The 16,695-nt window shown below is 50.8% G+C and overlaps 1 protein-coding gene across 1 annotated transcript in view; it reads right to left on the bottom strand.

Annotated features, from left to right (window-relative positions):
• LOC144731222 (serine/threonine-protein kinase B-raf-like) overlaps nucleotides 1–16,695 on the bottom strand; it is a 30,519-nt gene that overhangs the window by 8,510 nt on the left and 5,314 nt on the right. Inside the window, exons 2-12 of the mRNA XM_078612228.1 lie at nucleotides 15,883–15,984; nucleotides 14,679–15,062; nucleotides 13,845–13,948; nucleotides 12,588–12,690; nucleotides 11,549–11,697; nucleotides 8,572–8,743; nucleotides 5,881–5,911; nucleotides 4,261–4,373; nucleotides 2,727–2,844; nucleotides 1,991–2,075; nucleotides 513–689 (exon numbers count right to left, since the gene is read on the bottom strand). Coding sequence (XP_078468354.1) covers nucleotides 513–689; nucleotides 1,991–2,075; nucleotides 2,727–2,844; nucleotides 4,261–4,373; nucleotides 5,881–5,911; nucleotides 8,572–8,743; nucleotides 11,549–11,697; nucleotides 12,588–12,690; nucleotides 13,845–13,948; nucleotides 14,679–15,062; nucleotides 15,883–15,984 — 1,538 coding nt within the window. The remainder of the gene's footprint in view (nucleotides 1–512; nucleotides 690–1,990; nucleotides 2,076–2,726; nucleotides 2,845–4,260; nucleotides 4,374–5,880; nucleotides 5,912–8,571; nucleotides 8,744–11,548; nucleotides 11,698–12,587; nucleotides 12,691–13,844; nucleotides 13,949–14,678; nucleotides 15,063–15,882; nucleotides 15,985–16,695) is intronic.

Below are 16,695 nucleotides of genomic sequence, written 5' to 3'. Positions count from 1 at the left end.
CTGATGTTTTTAAATATAAACATTTACATTTAAAGCTTTTACATTAATAATTAAAATATTTAAATTAAAAATTTACTCACAGCGGCCTAAAGCCTACAGCTAGGCCTAAAGCCTAGAACTAGGCCTCAAACTCTCCCTTCGTATCGTCCGATTAGGTGTAGCAACATCGCCCCCTACTGCAAACACTTGGCAGGACCCTACAAAAACCTTTACACTCAGTGAGGCTTTCCTGGCTAAACAAGTGTAATAATACATAATGTTTATATTCTTTGGTTATTCGTTCCTACCAGCCCACCCCGCAGGGACCTGTTTACGTCAGGGCCACGCCCCTAGGCTTCCCCCCATTGGCTATAAACCAGGACCGGCAGAGCCAATCATCGTGACGAGTTGTGAAACGTCAGTGAGCCGGATATATCCTCACATTACACTTGCGTACACACTCATCCTATCCACACAGCAACACGGACCCTAGCGCCCCCCCCCCCCACACCCCCCCGACTCGCCCCACTCACTCCATGCCCTGCGCGGTCTGGCGCGCGATGTCTATGAGCTGCAGCACGGGCAGCCTGGTGTCGAGCACGTGCAGGTGGCGGTAGAGGCTGGAGCCCTCGCACCACTGCGTGACGATGGCGAGGCGCGGCTGCATCGTGTAGCCCATGAACAGCAGGATGTTCACGTGCCGAGTCTTCCTGCACGCACGCAACGACAAACGAGGATTCGCCACCCCGGCCCGCCCGCCCGCCCGCCCCGTCCAGATAGCCGTCAACAAACTGTTGGGGGGACAAAGTTCTGTTTGGCGAGTTGGCAGCGCTTATGAAGGCCGGCACGACTCGCGAGGGTTGTGCGCGGTTGTTGCTGTGTGACTCGCTGTGTGTGTGTGGGTCAGTGGTTGTTGTGTGACTCACTGTGGGTGTGTGGGTGAGTGGTTGTTGTGTCACTCACTGTGGGTGTGTGTGTGGTTGTTGCTGTGTGACTCGCTGTGTGTGTGTGGGTGAGTGGTTGTTGTGTGACTCACTGTGGGTGTGTGGGTGAGTGGTTGTTGTGTCACTCACTGTGGGTGTGTGTGTGGTTGTTGCTGTGTGACTCGCTGTGTGTGGGTGAGTGGTTGTTGCTGTGTCACTCACTGTGTGTGTGGGTGAGTGGTTGTTGCTGTGTGACTCGCTGTGTGTGCGTGGGTGTTGTTGTGTCACTCGCTGTGTGTGTGTGGTTGTTGCTGTGACTCACTGTGAGTCTGTGGGTGTGTGGTTGTTGCTGTGTGACTCACTGTGTGCGTGTGTGGTTGTTGTTGTATCACTCACTGGGTGTGTGTGTGGTTGTTGTTGTATCACTCACTGGGTGTGTGTGTGGTTGTTGTTGTATCACTCACTGGGTGTGTGTGTGGTTGTTGCTGTATCACTCGCTCTGGGTGTGTGTGTGGTTGTTGTTGTATCACTTGCTCTGGGTGTGTGTGTGGTTGTTGCTGTATCACTCACTCTGGGTGTGTGTGTGGTTGTTGTTGTATCACTTGCTGTGGGTGTGGGTGAGTGGTTGTTGCTGTATCACTCACTCTGGGTGTGTGTGTGGTTGTTGTTGTATCACTTGCTCTGGGTGTGGGTGAGTGGTTGTTGCTGTATCACTCACTGTGTGTGTGTGTGGTTGTTGTTGTATCACTTGCTCTGGGTGTGTGTGTGTGTGGTTGTTGCTGTATCACTCACTGTGTGTGTGGTTGTTGTTGTATCACTTGCTCTGGGTGTGGGTGAGTGGTTGTTGCTGTATCACTCACTGTGTGTGTGTGTGGTTGTTGTTGTATCACTTGCTCTGGGTGTGTGTGTGTGTGGTTGTTGCTGTTTCACTCTCTCTGGGTGTGTGTGTTTGGTTCTTGCTGTTTCCCTCGCTCTGGGTGTGCGGTTGTTGCAGTATCGTGCGCTCTGCGTGCTGCAGCTGTAGTGCTGCCCCCCCTCTGGGTGCTCTATCCGTCACTGGGGGTGATGGGCGCTGCTACGGCACTCACCTCAGCACCCCGACCTCGTTCTTGAACGCCTGCAGCTGCTGCGGTGTTGGATCGGTCACGTTCAGCACCTTCACAGCTACGTCTCCTGCACGCCGGCGACACGGCCAGTCAAGTGTGAGTTTACGCACGAGCAACACTGCGGTGACAACGCACTCCGCGGGGGCAATGGTAGTTGCCGCTACGGGATGCGTGGTGCGTGCACGGTGGCTAGGAGATGTTAACTACCTCGCCTGTTATGCAGGAGGTCGTGGGTTCGATCCAGACCTTGACGCCTGCTGCTGTATATTTGAAGTTTGCGTGTCTCTCTCATCATCATCACGATGACGAGATGTTCAATACCTCGCCGAGTATACAGGAGGTCGTGGGTTCGATCCCAACCCTGACGCCTGCTGCTGTATATTTGGAGTTTGCATTTCTCCCTCCCCATGGTCGCGTGGATTTCTCTCCGGGTCCTCCGGTTTTTCCCTCCGCATTTAGAAAAACAAACGCGTTCAGAGTATTGGCTGCAATAAATGTCCACGTGATAAGCCACTTCGTTGGGCTATCGTTTGTGGCCAGGTCGCTTCTGAAAAAGAGCTGCATAGCTCAGTGTTCCTTACCTGGTCAAAAGAAAATGTTTTTCAATCACACAGACAACCGGTCACATCGGCAGATCGAGGCGCTCACGGACCCCACGCCCCTTGACGCTCACCACGCTCTGCACGCGCGCCGCTCACTCTCGCCGCTCACCACTCACCGTGCCACTTGCCCTTGTAGACGGTTCCGAAGGAGCCCGAACCAATCCGCTGCCCGAATGCGATCTGCCCCTCCGGGATCTCCCAGTCATCACACGAATCCCTCCTCTTCAGCGGACGCTGCACACACACACACACGTGTACGCACACGTACACACACATGGATACATGCACACACACATGTACCAACACACACTCGGGTACACACACACGTACAGAGAGACGCACACACGAGCAAATACACGGCGCACACACAAGGGCACATGGGTAACGCACACGCACGCGGGCACATGCACACACACATGGGGCACATGCACACACACACACACACATGGGGCACATGCACACACACATGGGGCACATGCACACACACACACACATGGGGCACATGCACACACACACACACACGGGTAAGGCACACGCACACGGGCACATGCACACACACACACGGGCACACACACATACAAAGACATTAGATTTCACACATTTATGTATTCAAGGCTACGTTCACTCACACACACAAAATCACCTCACTCACTCACATTCAATTACACTCACAACCATTGGTGTCTACACCCACGAACATTTACATTCACTCAATGAGAACGCACTCGTACTAATGCTTACACTCACTTGCACGCAACTCTTTCACACAATAATTTACCAACACGCTCAGTCACTCTTTAATTTTTATGTTTAAATTTAACCAGGTAAGGCCCACTTAGCTACAAAGCTCGTTTTCAAAAGCCACCTGAGCTGCAAATGTTAGCTCGGCGAAGTGGCTTATCACGTGGAAATGTATAGCCCGTTGATCACACTGGTCAACAACAAAAAAAAAAAAATTCTGGCCTGAACTTTTGCAGCTGTTTTAGACTAATTTCAGGGTGCTGATTCCAAATCTGATCTCATTTTTATGCTATCGGCATACCCCATTTTCATTGATTTTACCCGAAATTAACTCTGTCACTTATGATTGCAAGTTGTTGCGAGTCAGTGACTGCTTTAGTGTTAAAATACGGTGCTGTATTTTTAGGATAGTGTGTTTATAATATCATTTTATGTAGATATCCACATTTATTTAATTTTTTTCTTCTGCAGTTTTTATTGAAAATGCAATATTTGATATCTCAAAAACCTGACGTGATAGACAAAAACTTATGCCAGATTTGGAATCAGCACCCCAAAATTACATTAAAAACCGTTGGAATATCTTATGCCAGAAAAAGTGTGTTGACCAGTGTTATAAATGTGGAGGGAAAAACCAGAGGACCCGGAGAAAAATGCAGGCAACAATGGGTAGAACATACAAACTCCAAACATAAACGCATCAAAGTCGGGATCGAACCCACTAACCTCCTGCATACCAGGCGAGGGAAATAACCATCTCACCACCACTGGGGAGACAAAGGCGGCCGGGCGTGCTGTTGGACTATCACTCCCTCGTGTGGCGTGCCGGCATTCATCGGCGCTCGCTCACAGCACTTGACCGATCAAACAGCTTGTTAGAAGCTATCCGGGGGATCTTTGTCTTCGTACCATGTGTATGATGCGATCGTCTGTGAGCGAGGCTGGACGGGAGGGCCCGGGAGACGCGTTGCGAGCCCCGGGGAGGTCCATGGGGAAGGTGGCCGTCAGACCCACACTCGTGCCTGCATGCAGCACGCGTGTTGCTCACTCAGTCGCGCGCGTGTCCATGCGTGTGTGTGCGTGTGCGTGCGTGTATGTGTGTGCGTGTGGGGAGCGGTAGTGTAGCGGTTAGCACGCTGCGCTATGAATCTGGCGACCCGGGTTCGATTCCCGCTAACGATCAACACCAGTGACGATTATCTGAACCGGTCCTGGGCCTCCCCTAGGTCGACTCAGCCTACAATGAGTACCTGGTGTGATGTGTAAACATCGCCGCTAGGGAGACAAAGGCGGCCGGGCGTGGTGTTGGCCACCCACCCCCTCGTGTGCCGTGCCGGCCTTTATAGGTGCTCGCTAACAGCACTTGCCCCTAAAGTCTGTCAAGGCTATACGGGGGATCTTTGTCTTTGTATGTGTGCGTACATGTGTGCGTGTGTGTGTGCGTGCGGTGATTATAAATGTGCGAGAGCCCGCTGAGATTAAGAGCCTCCGTCAGGGACTCAATCAAGCAACTCCTGACGCCCTCAAATGGATTATTAAACTCAACATTAAACTAAAAAAATGTATGTTCCAAGGTAAGGCCCACATAGCTCTACATAGCTTTCTTAAGAAGCGATCTGGCCACTAATGATAGCACAACAAAGTGACTTATCACGTGGAAATCTAGAGACTCTAAACGCATGGAGGAAAAAACCGGAGGACCCGGATAAAAGCCATGTGACCACAGGCAGAGAGAGCCCGCAAACTCCAAGTACACAGGCATCAGGGTCGGGGTCGAACCCACAAACTCCTGCATACCAGCCGAGGTAGTTAATATCTCGTCACCACTGCGCCCCGATTGTTATAACATTATTGTCCATTGCTGTTTTTTTGGTTAGGCAACGTGGTGGTAGTTTTATGCCAAAGTCATTTAGCATCCACCACCCGGGGAAAACCACATGAACACAGGGAGAACATAAACACTCCAAATAAGACAAATGATTCCCGTATAGCCTTAACAGACCGTTGGGGCAAGTGCTGTTAGCAAGCACCTATGAAGGCCAAAACAGTACACGAGGGGGTGGGTGGCCAACACCACGCCCGACCGCCTTTGTCCCAGTGGCGATGATTTAACACACCGCACCGGGTACTCATTTGAGTCAACCTAGGGGAGGCCCGGGACCGGCTCAGATAATCGTCACTGGTGATGGCCGTGAGCGGGAATCGAACCCGGGTCGCCGGGTTCATAGCGCAGCGCACTGACCGCTACACTATCGATCCTCACACAAACTCCACACACTCACAAACACTCACGCTCTGCAGAACAGGAGGGGAACATACAAACTCCACACGGAAAGGGCGCCTAAAGTTGGAAATCGAACCCAGGTTCTCGTTGCTGTGTGGCACAAATCTTATCATTGCATCGCACCCTACCACCCAATCGACGACTGACACACCGTTACAACCCTAACGCCTAATCAGCAATACCCGACAGTTAGTCCCGGATTGCTAATAACTCCACGAACTGCAACGCATCAGAGGCCCATTTACCTTCATGATGCCTGCAGTCACGCATCATGTCCTGTGGAACACACATGCACGCACGAACACACGGAGATGTGATCACAATGCAGGCAACGATCGGATGTCAACAAAGCTGGCTCAGCAAGTCCACCAAGGGAGCCTCCCGCTGTGTTAAAGCAGCCTAATCAGCACCAATGTTATCCATAATAGGCATTTTTTGGTGGTTTACATCGCGTAAATATATAAACGTGTCGTTAAACCCGCCACCACCCGACACAGCCAATTAACCGTGAATAACCCAACTAATAATCGATATTCATTGTAACAAATACGACGACATGCCGGTTGTAATCACTGGCATAACGTCGTACTCGAATTGGTAAATGCTGTGAGTTTACTCTCGAACACACAACCGGTGTGCTGAACTAGTGACTAATTGGCACGTTTTGTTTCCGTGACAAACCTTACTAATTGGCCGTGTCGGGTGGTGGCGGGTTTAACGACACGTTTATATTTCGATTTAAAGCTTTCGTGACTGCAGGGATTCATCTTCTTGGTTCTTTCGGTAAAGTCACGTAGAATGGAAATAATAAAATAATAAAAATAAAACATAATAAAATAATTTTCACGACGTTTCGGCCACAACGCAAGCAGTACCTGAGGACGGCTGCTTGCGTTGTGGCCTAAACGTCGTGAGAATTATTTTATTATGTTTTATTTTTATTATTTTATTATTTCCATTCTACGTGACTTTACCGAAAGAACCAAGAAGACACGTTTATATTTACGCGATATAACCCAACGAGAACAACAACAAAAAACCCGCCTCCATTATGGATTAGAGCATCCTTTTTGTCAACTCCCGTCTTCGTAAAAACCTCTCGCACGCGTTCCTCCTCCTCCTCCGCCCACGGTCCACATTTTTTCTCGACGGCTCCGCCGATGCATCCTGGGGCCACGAGAGGCCCGGCACTTTTGAAATGGCGCGCAATCCATATTTATCCGTCGCTGCGAGTGTCTTTGCCGCGCTAATTGGGTACAAGAGGGGAACGCTTTCGACCGGGCAACAACACCGCGTGTATAATTTTAGCGCCGCGCTCCGTGTACGTGCGCGCGTGTGTCTGTGTCTGTGTAGTGTAGCGGTTAGCGCGCTTCGCTATGAACCCGGCAACCCCAGTTCGATTTCCTCTCACAGCCACCACTACCGGTGACGATAATCTGAAACGGTCCTGTGCCTCCCCTAGGTCGACGTAGCCTCAAACATCGGCGTGGTGCTGGCCACCCACCTCTTCGTGTGTGGTGACGGCCTTCATTATTTTTCGATTTAAAGCTTTTGTGACTGCAGGGATTCATCTTCTTGGTTCTTTCGGTAAAGTCACGTAGAATGGAAATAATAAAATAATAAAACATAATAAAATAATTCTCACGACGTTTCGGCCACAACGCAAGTAGCCGCATTCGGTAAAGTCGACTTGCGTTGTGGCCGAAACGTTGTGAGAATTATTTTATTGTTTTATTTTTATTATTTTATTATTTCCATTCTACGTGACTTTACCGAAAGAACCAAGAAGATGGGGCCTTCATTATTTTGCTGCTATAAATTTCCGCATAAGCCAATTTGTTGGACCATCATTAGTGGCCAGGTCGCTTCTGAAAAAGAGCAAAGTTTGGTTGAGACTGCGATCCACCACCCTAAGCATGGCCTCGCCACCTTCAAATTATTTCCACTTTGAACTAAACAACACAAATTCTCTCTCCTGAAGCCCTCTCATCGTGGCCAGCAGCAGACCGCCCTCAACAACGCCGCCATTCTGGCTTCTGGTTTCTTTCGGTAAAGTCACGTAGAAGGGGAATAATAAAATAATAAAAATAAAACATAAGAAAATAATTCTCACGACGTTTCGGCCACAACCCAAGCAGCCGTCCTCAGGTGAAGAACAGGTCTGTCGGAAAGACAGCGTCTGAATGAACACCACCAGGCTTGGCAGCGTATATGTAAGCTGGGTTGGAGGGGGAAGAGCGCCTTGACAAAGGAATTTGCATATCATGAGGAATTCAGCATATTTATGGGAAATGCAGATATGGGATTAGTCACTACTTGTGGAATGCGTAGGAGGTGGGCGGGGGGTTTCAAAGTCATATTATGCCCGTGCATTATGCAGTATGCAGGATTAGCAGCAACAAAGGGAGGGAGTAGGGTTAGCATTAATAAAGGGAAGGAATGTTAATAGTATGGAGCTGCAGCAGCTAAACCACCATGTAAAAAACTAAAATATAAACTACATCAGTATCTTTTCGATTTAAAGCTTTCGTGACGGCAGGGATTCATCTTCTTGGTTCTTTCGGTAAAGTCACGTAGAAGGGAAGTAATAAAATAATAAAAATAAAACAAAATAAAACAATTCTCACGACGTTTCGGCCACAACGCAAGCAGCCGTCCTGTCGAGGCGACAGACCTGGTTTTCACCTGAGGACGGCTGCTTGCGTTGTGGCCGAAACGTCGTGAGAATTATTTTATTATGTTTTATTTTTATTATTTTATTACTTCCCTTCTACGTGACTTTACCGAAAGAACCAAGAAGATGCATCAGTATCATCAATATTCTAGCCGCCGCTCAATCACGACGCTGCCACCGACGCCATCACCATCACGCGCAGGAATGGGAAAACCGCGCGCAAGGTGAGCAGCGTTGACGCGAGAGAGAGAGAGTGACGCACCTGCACCAGGTTGGCCGTCACTGGCCCCACGACGCCCGTGTGCACGTTGGGAGCGGACGTGGATCGCGGCCGGGGGGGGTGAACCGACGCCCGGCGGGGCGTCGAACTGTCCGCCTCCGAGTGGTGCGTCCGGGTCGAAGGTCGTGCGGGCAACGGTGGTTGCCACCACGGGCTGTGTCGTGCACGCACGCACAGAGACACGCAGATACAATGCCGAGGTGTTAACTACTTCGCCTGGTATACAGGAGGTCGTGGTCTTCTTGGTTCTTTCGGTAAAGTCACATAGAAGGGAAGTAATAAAATAATAAAATTAAACATAATAAAATAATTATTTCCCTTCTACGTAACTTTACCGAAAGAACCAAGAAGATGAATCCCTGCAGTCACGAAAGCTTTAAATCGAAATTTAGGAGGTCATGGGTTCGATCCCGACACTGACGCCTGCTGTATATTTGGAGTTTGCGTGTTCTCACCGTGGTAGCGTGGATTTTTCTCCGTTTTTTCCCTCCGCATTTATAAATGTGCGTTTAAGAGTATTTGGCTGCTATACATTTCCACGCGATAAGCCACTTCGTTGAGCTATCATTTGTGATGGCCAGGGGTCGCTTCTGAAAAAGAGCTACGTAGCTCAGCGGGGCCTTACCTGGTGAAATAAAATTTTTTTTTGTAGTTTGGATTTCTGGGAGGCTAGGCACGGCGGGGTATTTTTTGTCAAACGACGCCCGATAACCCTCATCCAGCAGTGGATTGACAAGCGGTGCTGTAAGCAGTACATTGTATAGTACAGATGCGCGGGTGTGACAACTGTAGTAATATTAATAATTATACGTGGTGTCTACCTCATGGTGGGTGTTACGGATCCCCCCCCCCCCCGTGACAGTATCCGCAAGAGGAGGTTATTTTGCGCCGGGGTCAGGATTCAAAACTTGCCAAATTAAAACATTTACACCGAAACTTACTCAGTTGCGTGAATGGCGAACCTATTTCGCGCCGTGCGTAGCCAACCAAACTCATCGGACGTTAAAGCTGGGACGATTCGCGTCAATTTAGTCGATTGACTGACAGAACACTCAAGGTCGATTGCGTTCCATTGCTCAGAACAAATTGCCGCAAGATACTATTGGTCTGCAAAGTCAGCAGACCAATGGATTTTTTTGACGTGGCCACACAGAATGGAGTTCTGCTGATATTCACACGTGTGCTGAACATCTTTCGCAAACGTACGAAGCAAACCGAGCTCACCGGAGGTGCAAAACGTCGTGAGCATCGCCCCCTACTGGCAGGCTAGTGCCCTCAGGTCACTCGTGCAAATGAGACTGAATCCCGGTATTTAGTCGAGATCTCAGCCGGTGCAGCGAAACATTAAAGTTTAAACATGAAGCTTAAACAACGCAACATGCGGCTAGGTGGGTGAAAGCGGGTGGGGGGGGGGGTCTGTGGCGTAACCGGATATGTGAAGAGGTCACATGTGAATGTGCACATAAAATGACAGTTTTACACCGTCGTGCAACGATAGATAACTTGACAAAAATAAGCGGGCACTGAGAGATTTACACGTGTGAGCCACCGCTGCCCCACTGTGCAAGAGAGGGAAGTGAACAAAGATCCCCCGTGTAGCCTTAACGGACTGTAGGGGCAAGTGCTGTTAGCGAGCACCTATGAAGGCCGGCACGGCACACGAGGGGGTGGGTGGCCAACACCACGCCCGGCCGCCTTTGTCTCCCCAGTGGCGATGTTTACACATCGCACCAGGTACTCATTTGAGGCTGAGTCGACCTAGGCGAGGCCCAGGACCGGTTCAGATAATCGTCACTGATGTTGGCCGTGAGCGGGAATCGAACCCGGGTCGTCAGGTTTGTAGCGCAGCGCGCTAACCGCTACACCACCGCTCCCCACACACACACGCAGGGTTCAGCGCGAAAAGGTCCCATTTGTGAACATCTTTTAAAAGTAAATTTTGATTTGTCACGTTTGCTGTGTGAGTCAACAGATTATTTGTTGCTGCTGCTGCCGAGATGGCAGTGATGCACACGTACACGCTGCACAACAAAAAAAACGACTCAACAGGTGCGTCAATAACAACACGGTATGCGGGCGTTAAAAGAAAAAATATTAAACAGGCGATGTTTCGGGCTATGAAGAAGGGCCTTTGCCCGAAACGACGCCTGTTATATATATATTTTTTATTTTAAGTGCACACACACATGCAGTGGTGTTAATGACGAATGTGTTGAGACTGTTGAAGTTATTTTCGCTTGTGCATTACTGCCATCCGCAGTATCTTCACATTCTCTCCACTGTTATTATTTTTTAATCATTATTTTACGTGAGCTGCCATCAGACTCCCACCCTCGCCCCCTTCACACGGGATCATGCGCTCCCTCCCACGAGACAGAGGGAGACAGAGGAGACAGAGGGAGACAAACGGAGTCACATAACGACACGCAGAAATCCGGATAAGACAGACGCATGGAGACACACGGAGACACACGGAGACACACGGAGACACGCAGAAACACGCAGAGACACGCAGAGACACGCGGAGACACGCAGAGACACGCGGAGACACGCAGAGACACGCAGAGACACGCGGAGACACACAGAAACACACGGAGACACGCAGAGACACGCAGAGACACGCAGAGACACACGGAGACATGCAGAGACACGCAGAGACACGCAGAGACACACGGAGACACACGGAGACACGCAGAGACACACGGAGACACACAGAGACACACGGAGACACGCAGAGACACACGGAGACACACGGAGACACACAGAGACACGCAGAGTACCGAGCAAGAAAAACACGCGGAGACATGCGAAGACCTGGACAAGATAGACGCATGGAGACACATGGAGATTTGACGAGACAGACACAAAGTTTTTTTTTTTACTTCGACTTCCAATTAATAGTGCAATTGCATTGGAGGTGGGGCCGGGGAGGGAGGGTGGGTTAGGGGAAACTACTCACTTGATTCCGTCTAAGCTGATACAAATCATGGGCACGTCGGTGCTGCAACGCTGGTGGAATCGCATGCCGCACTCCTGGCAACGGAATCCCTGGAACAGGAGCTTGCGGCAAATGTCGCAGAACGCCAGCATCAGGTCTGTCCGGCGGACCTGTCGGCGTGGAGATAGACAAAGACAAAGATCCCCCGTCTAGCCTCGACAGACCGTGAAGGCAAGTGCTGTTAGCGAGCACCGATGAAGGCCGGCACGGTACACGAGGGTGTGGGTGGCCAGCACCACCCTGACCACCTTTGTCTAATCGGTGGCGATGTTTACACACCGCACCAGGTGCTCGTTTGAGGCTGAGTGGACCAGCGAAGTTACAACAACAGCCGGGGGGGCACGGGAGAGCGGTCGCGCACCTATCCGCTCGTCGTGGGGGTTCGTGGTTTAACGGCGGCGGCGGCGGCCATCCCGGTGAATGCCGCGGGTGTTTTATTGACCGTGAATGCCACACGTTGTCGTGGTGGGCCATGCAGGATTACTGTGACGATACTCGAAAAAGACTAAGCGACAGTCCAAGCAAAAATAAAACCACAGAAATATAACTGTAATTGGGAGATCGAATCGGCGACCAGCATGCTGACCATTTACACAACGGGCAGTACATTTGGGGAAGAACCAAATTTAACGTTACGGGTTTTAATCTCGATTTTAAGCTTTCGTGACTGCAGGAATCCATACTCTTTGGTTCTTTCGGTAAAGTCACGTAAGTAGGAATAAAATAAAATAAAAACACGACGTTTCAATCGCAACGTGACGACCGCTTGTGTTGCGATCGAAACGTCGTGATTGTTTTATTTATTTTATTTCTAACCACGTGACTTTACTGAAAGAACCAAAGAGTTACGTTTTTTTTTTGTGCCGTCATTGGGAGACATCAACTCGCTATGCTGCACAGAACCGGATTTCATCGCGGGAAAACGGAAAAAAAAACCGGGTTCGAACACGGGCCCTGGGCTTGGGACACGGGCTCTGGGCTTGTGACGTGACGGACGTACAAAGTTGTGTGTGGAGAGCGGCAGGTATTTGAGGACCTCCACAGAGAGCTCCTCCCCCGACAGCCAGGCCATGTCCGTGCTCCAGTCCACCGCCGACTTTTGGCTGCATACAACGACAAAAACACCTCCATTGGAGCACCATCTTTATGACAGCGATTGTGCCCCACCGCCCACCCCCCCCGGTTTAGACAGACGGGGAGATAATGCATTAATGCTACCTTTAATAAAGGTTTTTTTTTAGGTTAGATCCCATGAATATGAATCTGGTTGTTGTAACTGCCAACAAAACATCATGGTTCTGAACATTTTTAATGTTGTGGGTTTACTCTCCAACACACCGGTGTGCTGAACTTGTAACTAATTGGCACGTGTTGTTTACGTGACGAACCTTACGAATTGGCTGTGTCGTGGTAAGCTAAATGGCACCTGGCTCAGGTGAAAAGCGTTAAAAAAACCGGGTCAAACACCCGATCCACAAGATACAAAAAAACACGAGAAAAATAAAATTGGCACAAGTCCACGGCACACACGCTGTTGCAACCGGTGTCGCAGAGTGGTTGGCACGGGCACTTGTCCAACGAATGTCCACATTTCCTTCCTCTTCATAGCCCCCGCGGCTGGAGTCCCCGGCCTACGGGAACCCCCCTCGCCCCCCGGCACCCCCCCGTGCAATTGCACCCCCTCTGCGCACGCGATAGCCACGCCGCTGGTTCTGACCGTCCACGGCGCTCTATAGCCGGAAGTAAAAATAGCGGTGCACACTTCTCCACAAAAGAAAAAGATCCGACGACGCACACAAAGACGCCCCGCGTAGCCTACACAGACTGTTGGGGCAAGTGCTGTTAGGGAGCGCCTGTTTGGGCTAACGTGACAAGCCAAGAGGTGTGTGGCTATCACCGTGCCCGGCCACCTTTGTCTCCCCTGTGCTGATGTTTCCACACCGCACCAGGGAAGCGTTAACGGAGGCCCAGTGCTGGTAAATATCACTCGCCACCGATGTACGCCATGGCCGGGAATCAAACCCACGTCGTTGGAGTTCGAAGTGCGGTGTGCGAAACCACTATTCTACCACTCACTCAGCGCACCCGACAACAACAGCTGCCATTCGCCAACAAGTGGCGGTGATGTCACCACAGCGCTTGTCCCGAGCTAGGTGCAATTAGAGGCCACCACGTGAAGCGTCGAAAGCATCACTGGCAGGTCACGAGACAAACCGAGGTGTTATGGGTTAACCGAGTCACATGCGCAGACGCGTACCCGTCTTGAAGGCGGAAGACGGCACAACACTTCGGCAAGAGGCCACGGATGTGCAGCGCTTTGGCCAGGCAATCCTTGACAGTCATCCCAGCCCTTGCTGTGACCTGCACGCAACCACAGACACATCCAGTTAGGCAGAGGTCCTGTGCGTGTGTGTGTGGTGTCTACTTGGCCTGGCACAAGCGTCGTGGTGATGTCACCGCCACTTAGTGGCGAATGGCGGTTGTTGTTGTTGTTGTTACGTGGTGTGTCACATGATGCAGAGAGCGCCGATTCATGACAGAGGAAAATATTGACAACTTTTTAGTGTTCGATAACTCGAACCTCTTAATTTAATACTATTTTATTTTACTAGATAAGGCCCACTGAGTTTTTAGGTTTTTTTCAAAAGCGACCTGACCACAAATGATAGCTCCACGAAGTGGCTTATCACGTGAAAATTTATAGCAGCCAAATACTCTAAACGCATTTTTCTCGATGTGTCGGGAAAAATTCACGCGACAACGAGGAGAACGTGCAAACTGTAAATATACAGCAGCCGTCATTTTCGTGATCCAAGCCAAGACCTCCTGTATAACCGGCGAGGTAGAAAACATCGTCACAATGGCTTCGTGGTATAAACGGCGGCCGCCCCCAACCCTGCCTCCCGAAGGCGAGATACTCCCAAAATGCACCACTTCAAAAGCGACGCTGCTGCTAACGTCACCAAGCCCGGCCACCTTGTACCTCCCATCCGGCGGTACGCGCGCTACAAACAAGACACTTCGTCCCGACTATTTTCGTGTCATCCGATCTGCCGACCGAGAGTCCACCGGCCGCGCGGCCGCCGCTCACCACGGTGCGCTGCTTGTTGGGCAGGTGCACGCGCACCGTGCGGCTCAGCGGCGACTGCGGCGTTGTCGCCTCTGCCGTCGCCTGCTCCCCCGGCGCCACCTCGGCCGCCGGCCCAGCCGGGGAGAAGGCGGCGCCCCAACCGCCGCCGCCGCAATGAGCGCTGTCGGCAAACACCGGCGATCGGCAGCGCTGCTTGTCGCTCGAGGGGCACGGCGGGCAGGGCGCGACGTGGACGGGGGGCCCTGGCGTAGCCGCGGGGGGCTTGCGCGACGGTTGCCGGGGATGCGAGGGGGCCGCCGGCGCCGACCCCTTGCCGAGGGCGCTCAGAAGTTCCTGCTCGCGAGCCTGCAGGGCGTCCAGCTTGTGCGTGTACTCCTCGTACGCCTGCGAGACACACGGGTTTGGGAGGTGGTGGGGGTTTGATGAAGAAATAAGCGCGTGACTCAGAGGCCAGAGTGCTGAGCCGGGCACCGCTGAGATCCTGCGCTTGAAATTCCTGGTTCAGCCGCCCAACCGTGACCAAAACCAGCTTCTCAGGCAATGGTGTCAGTCCGATCACCGGTGACTAACATAGATGCACACAGAGACCCATAAAATCACAAAGAGACCTACAAATCCGCACATCCGATTAGCACGGTTGGCTACGTACAGTGCTACAGAAGTTCAAAATACATTTACAAAGAGCTGCGATTGAACCGGCTTGTCGAGTCTAAAGCTTCAATTGCATCAGCCCACTTTCACCAATGGCTACTCAAAACACCATCCCTTCATACGGAATTCTGCACTTGATTTGGGTAAACTCCAGCTCTGAGAATTAAAAACTATTGGCTTGAGATCTATTCTCATATTGGGTTGAGAGTCTTCAGATGAGAATTGCTCGATGTGACAGGGCAGGTGGGGAGGAAAGTGATTCTCTGTACCGTGTGGATCTAAGAAGTGAATCTTGACTTAAAGCTTTCGTGACTGCAGGAATTCATATTCTTTGGGTATTTCGGGAAAGTCACGTAAATAGGTTCAAAGAAAATAACAAAAAACTACGTTTCGATCGCAACACAAGGGGTCATAGTTTTTTGTTATTTTCTTTGAACCTATCTACACGACTTTTCCCGAAAGACCCAAAGAATATCTAAGAAGTAGTTGCGTGACGTCCGCTTCCGCGGGCCGCTCTGTAACAACACAAAGGGGGTTGACACCGCTCGTTCACCTCCAGGTAGATGGAGGGAGGGTTGTGTTCGCCTCCGAAACGTTCCAGTAGCGCCGTCAGGTGTTCCTGCGTCAACTTGATCATCTGCTGCAGGTTCCACACCTGTTGGGGTGGAAGAGTTGAGGGGGGGGGTTGGCAGCGAGCAGAATTCCAGATAACATCAGCCTCCCTGGTGCCACGAAGCCCGAACCGGATGCTGGCTTCGACCACAAATGTTTCTTTCATTTTATTTAAATCACATTTGCATGCACGTACGTTGAACTTCTTTCGCACCGTGCATAGCCAACCGTGCTAATCGGAGGTGCCGGGGAAGGATAACAAACTAAAGACAAAATATCAGTTCTAAAGATATCTAGATTTAAAAGCTCACAGATCCAGTGGCTTCCTAATATCGGAAGGAAGAGCGTTCCAGACGTCCACAGAAAGGCGCATCTGAAAGCACGTGACGCAGTGACCGTCTTTGTTCGATGACTAGTAGTAACATCACGGTCATCGCACTCGCGCAGTATTAATCAGGGCGGCCGCTGGATTTGAACCGTGAACCCTCTGCAACAAGCGGGGAAAGCACTACCGCAAGGCCACGTCACCGCCCTGGTCGACGCAGACTTGGTCCGTAATGGCTGTGAACAATCATTTGGTCCATAATTGAGCTGGGACTGTCCTGTTCTAAGTTTGTCTTCGTTTGATGGCGAGTCAAAAGCCGCTACGAGGATGAGCGGAATTTGCATGATGGTTTATGCTCCTGGACGGGATCAGCGAGGTATCGTGTTTAATTTGTGGCAAGCACCTTGTGTGCGCGTAATGAGCGTAACC

This window comes from Lampetra planeri, chromosome 38 (assembly GCF_965212315.1).
Source record: "Lampetra planeri chromosome 38, kcLamPlan1.2.h2, whole genome shotgun sequence".
NCBI lineage: Eukaryota > Metazoa > Chordata > Hyperoartia > Petromyzontiformes > Petromyzontidae > Lampetra > Lampetra planeri.
Note: the sequence above shows the minus strand (reverse complement) of the source record. Positions and strands in the feature narration are given on the sequence as shown.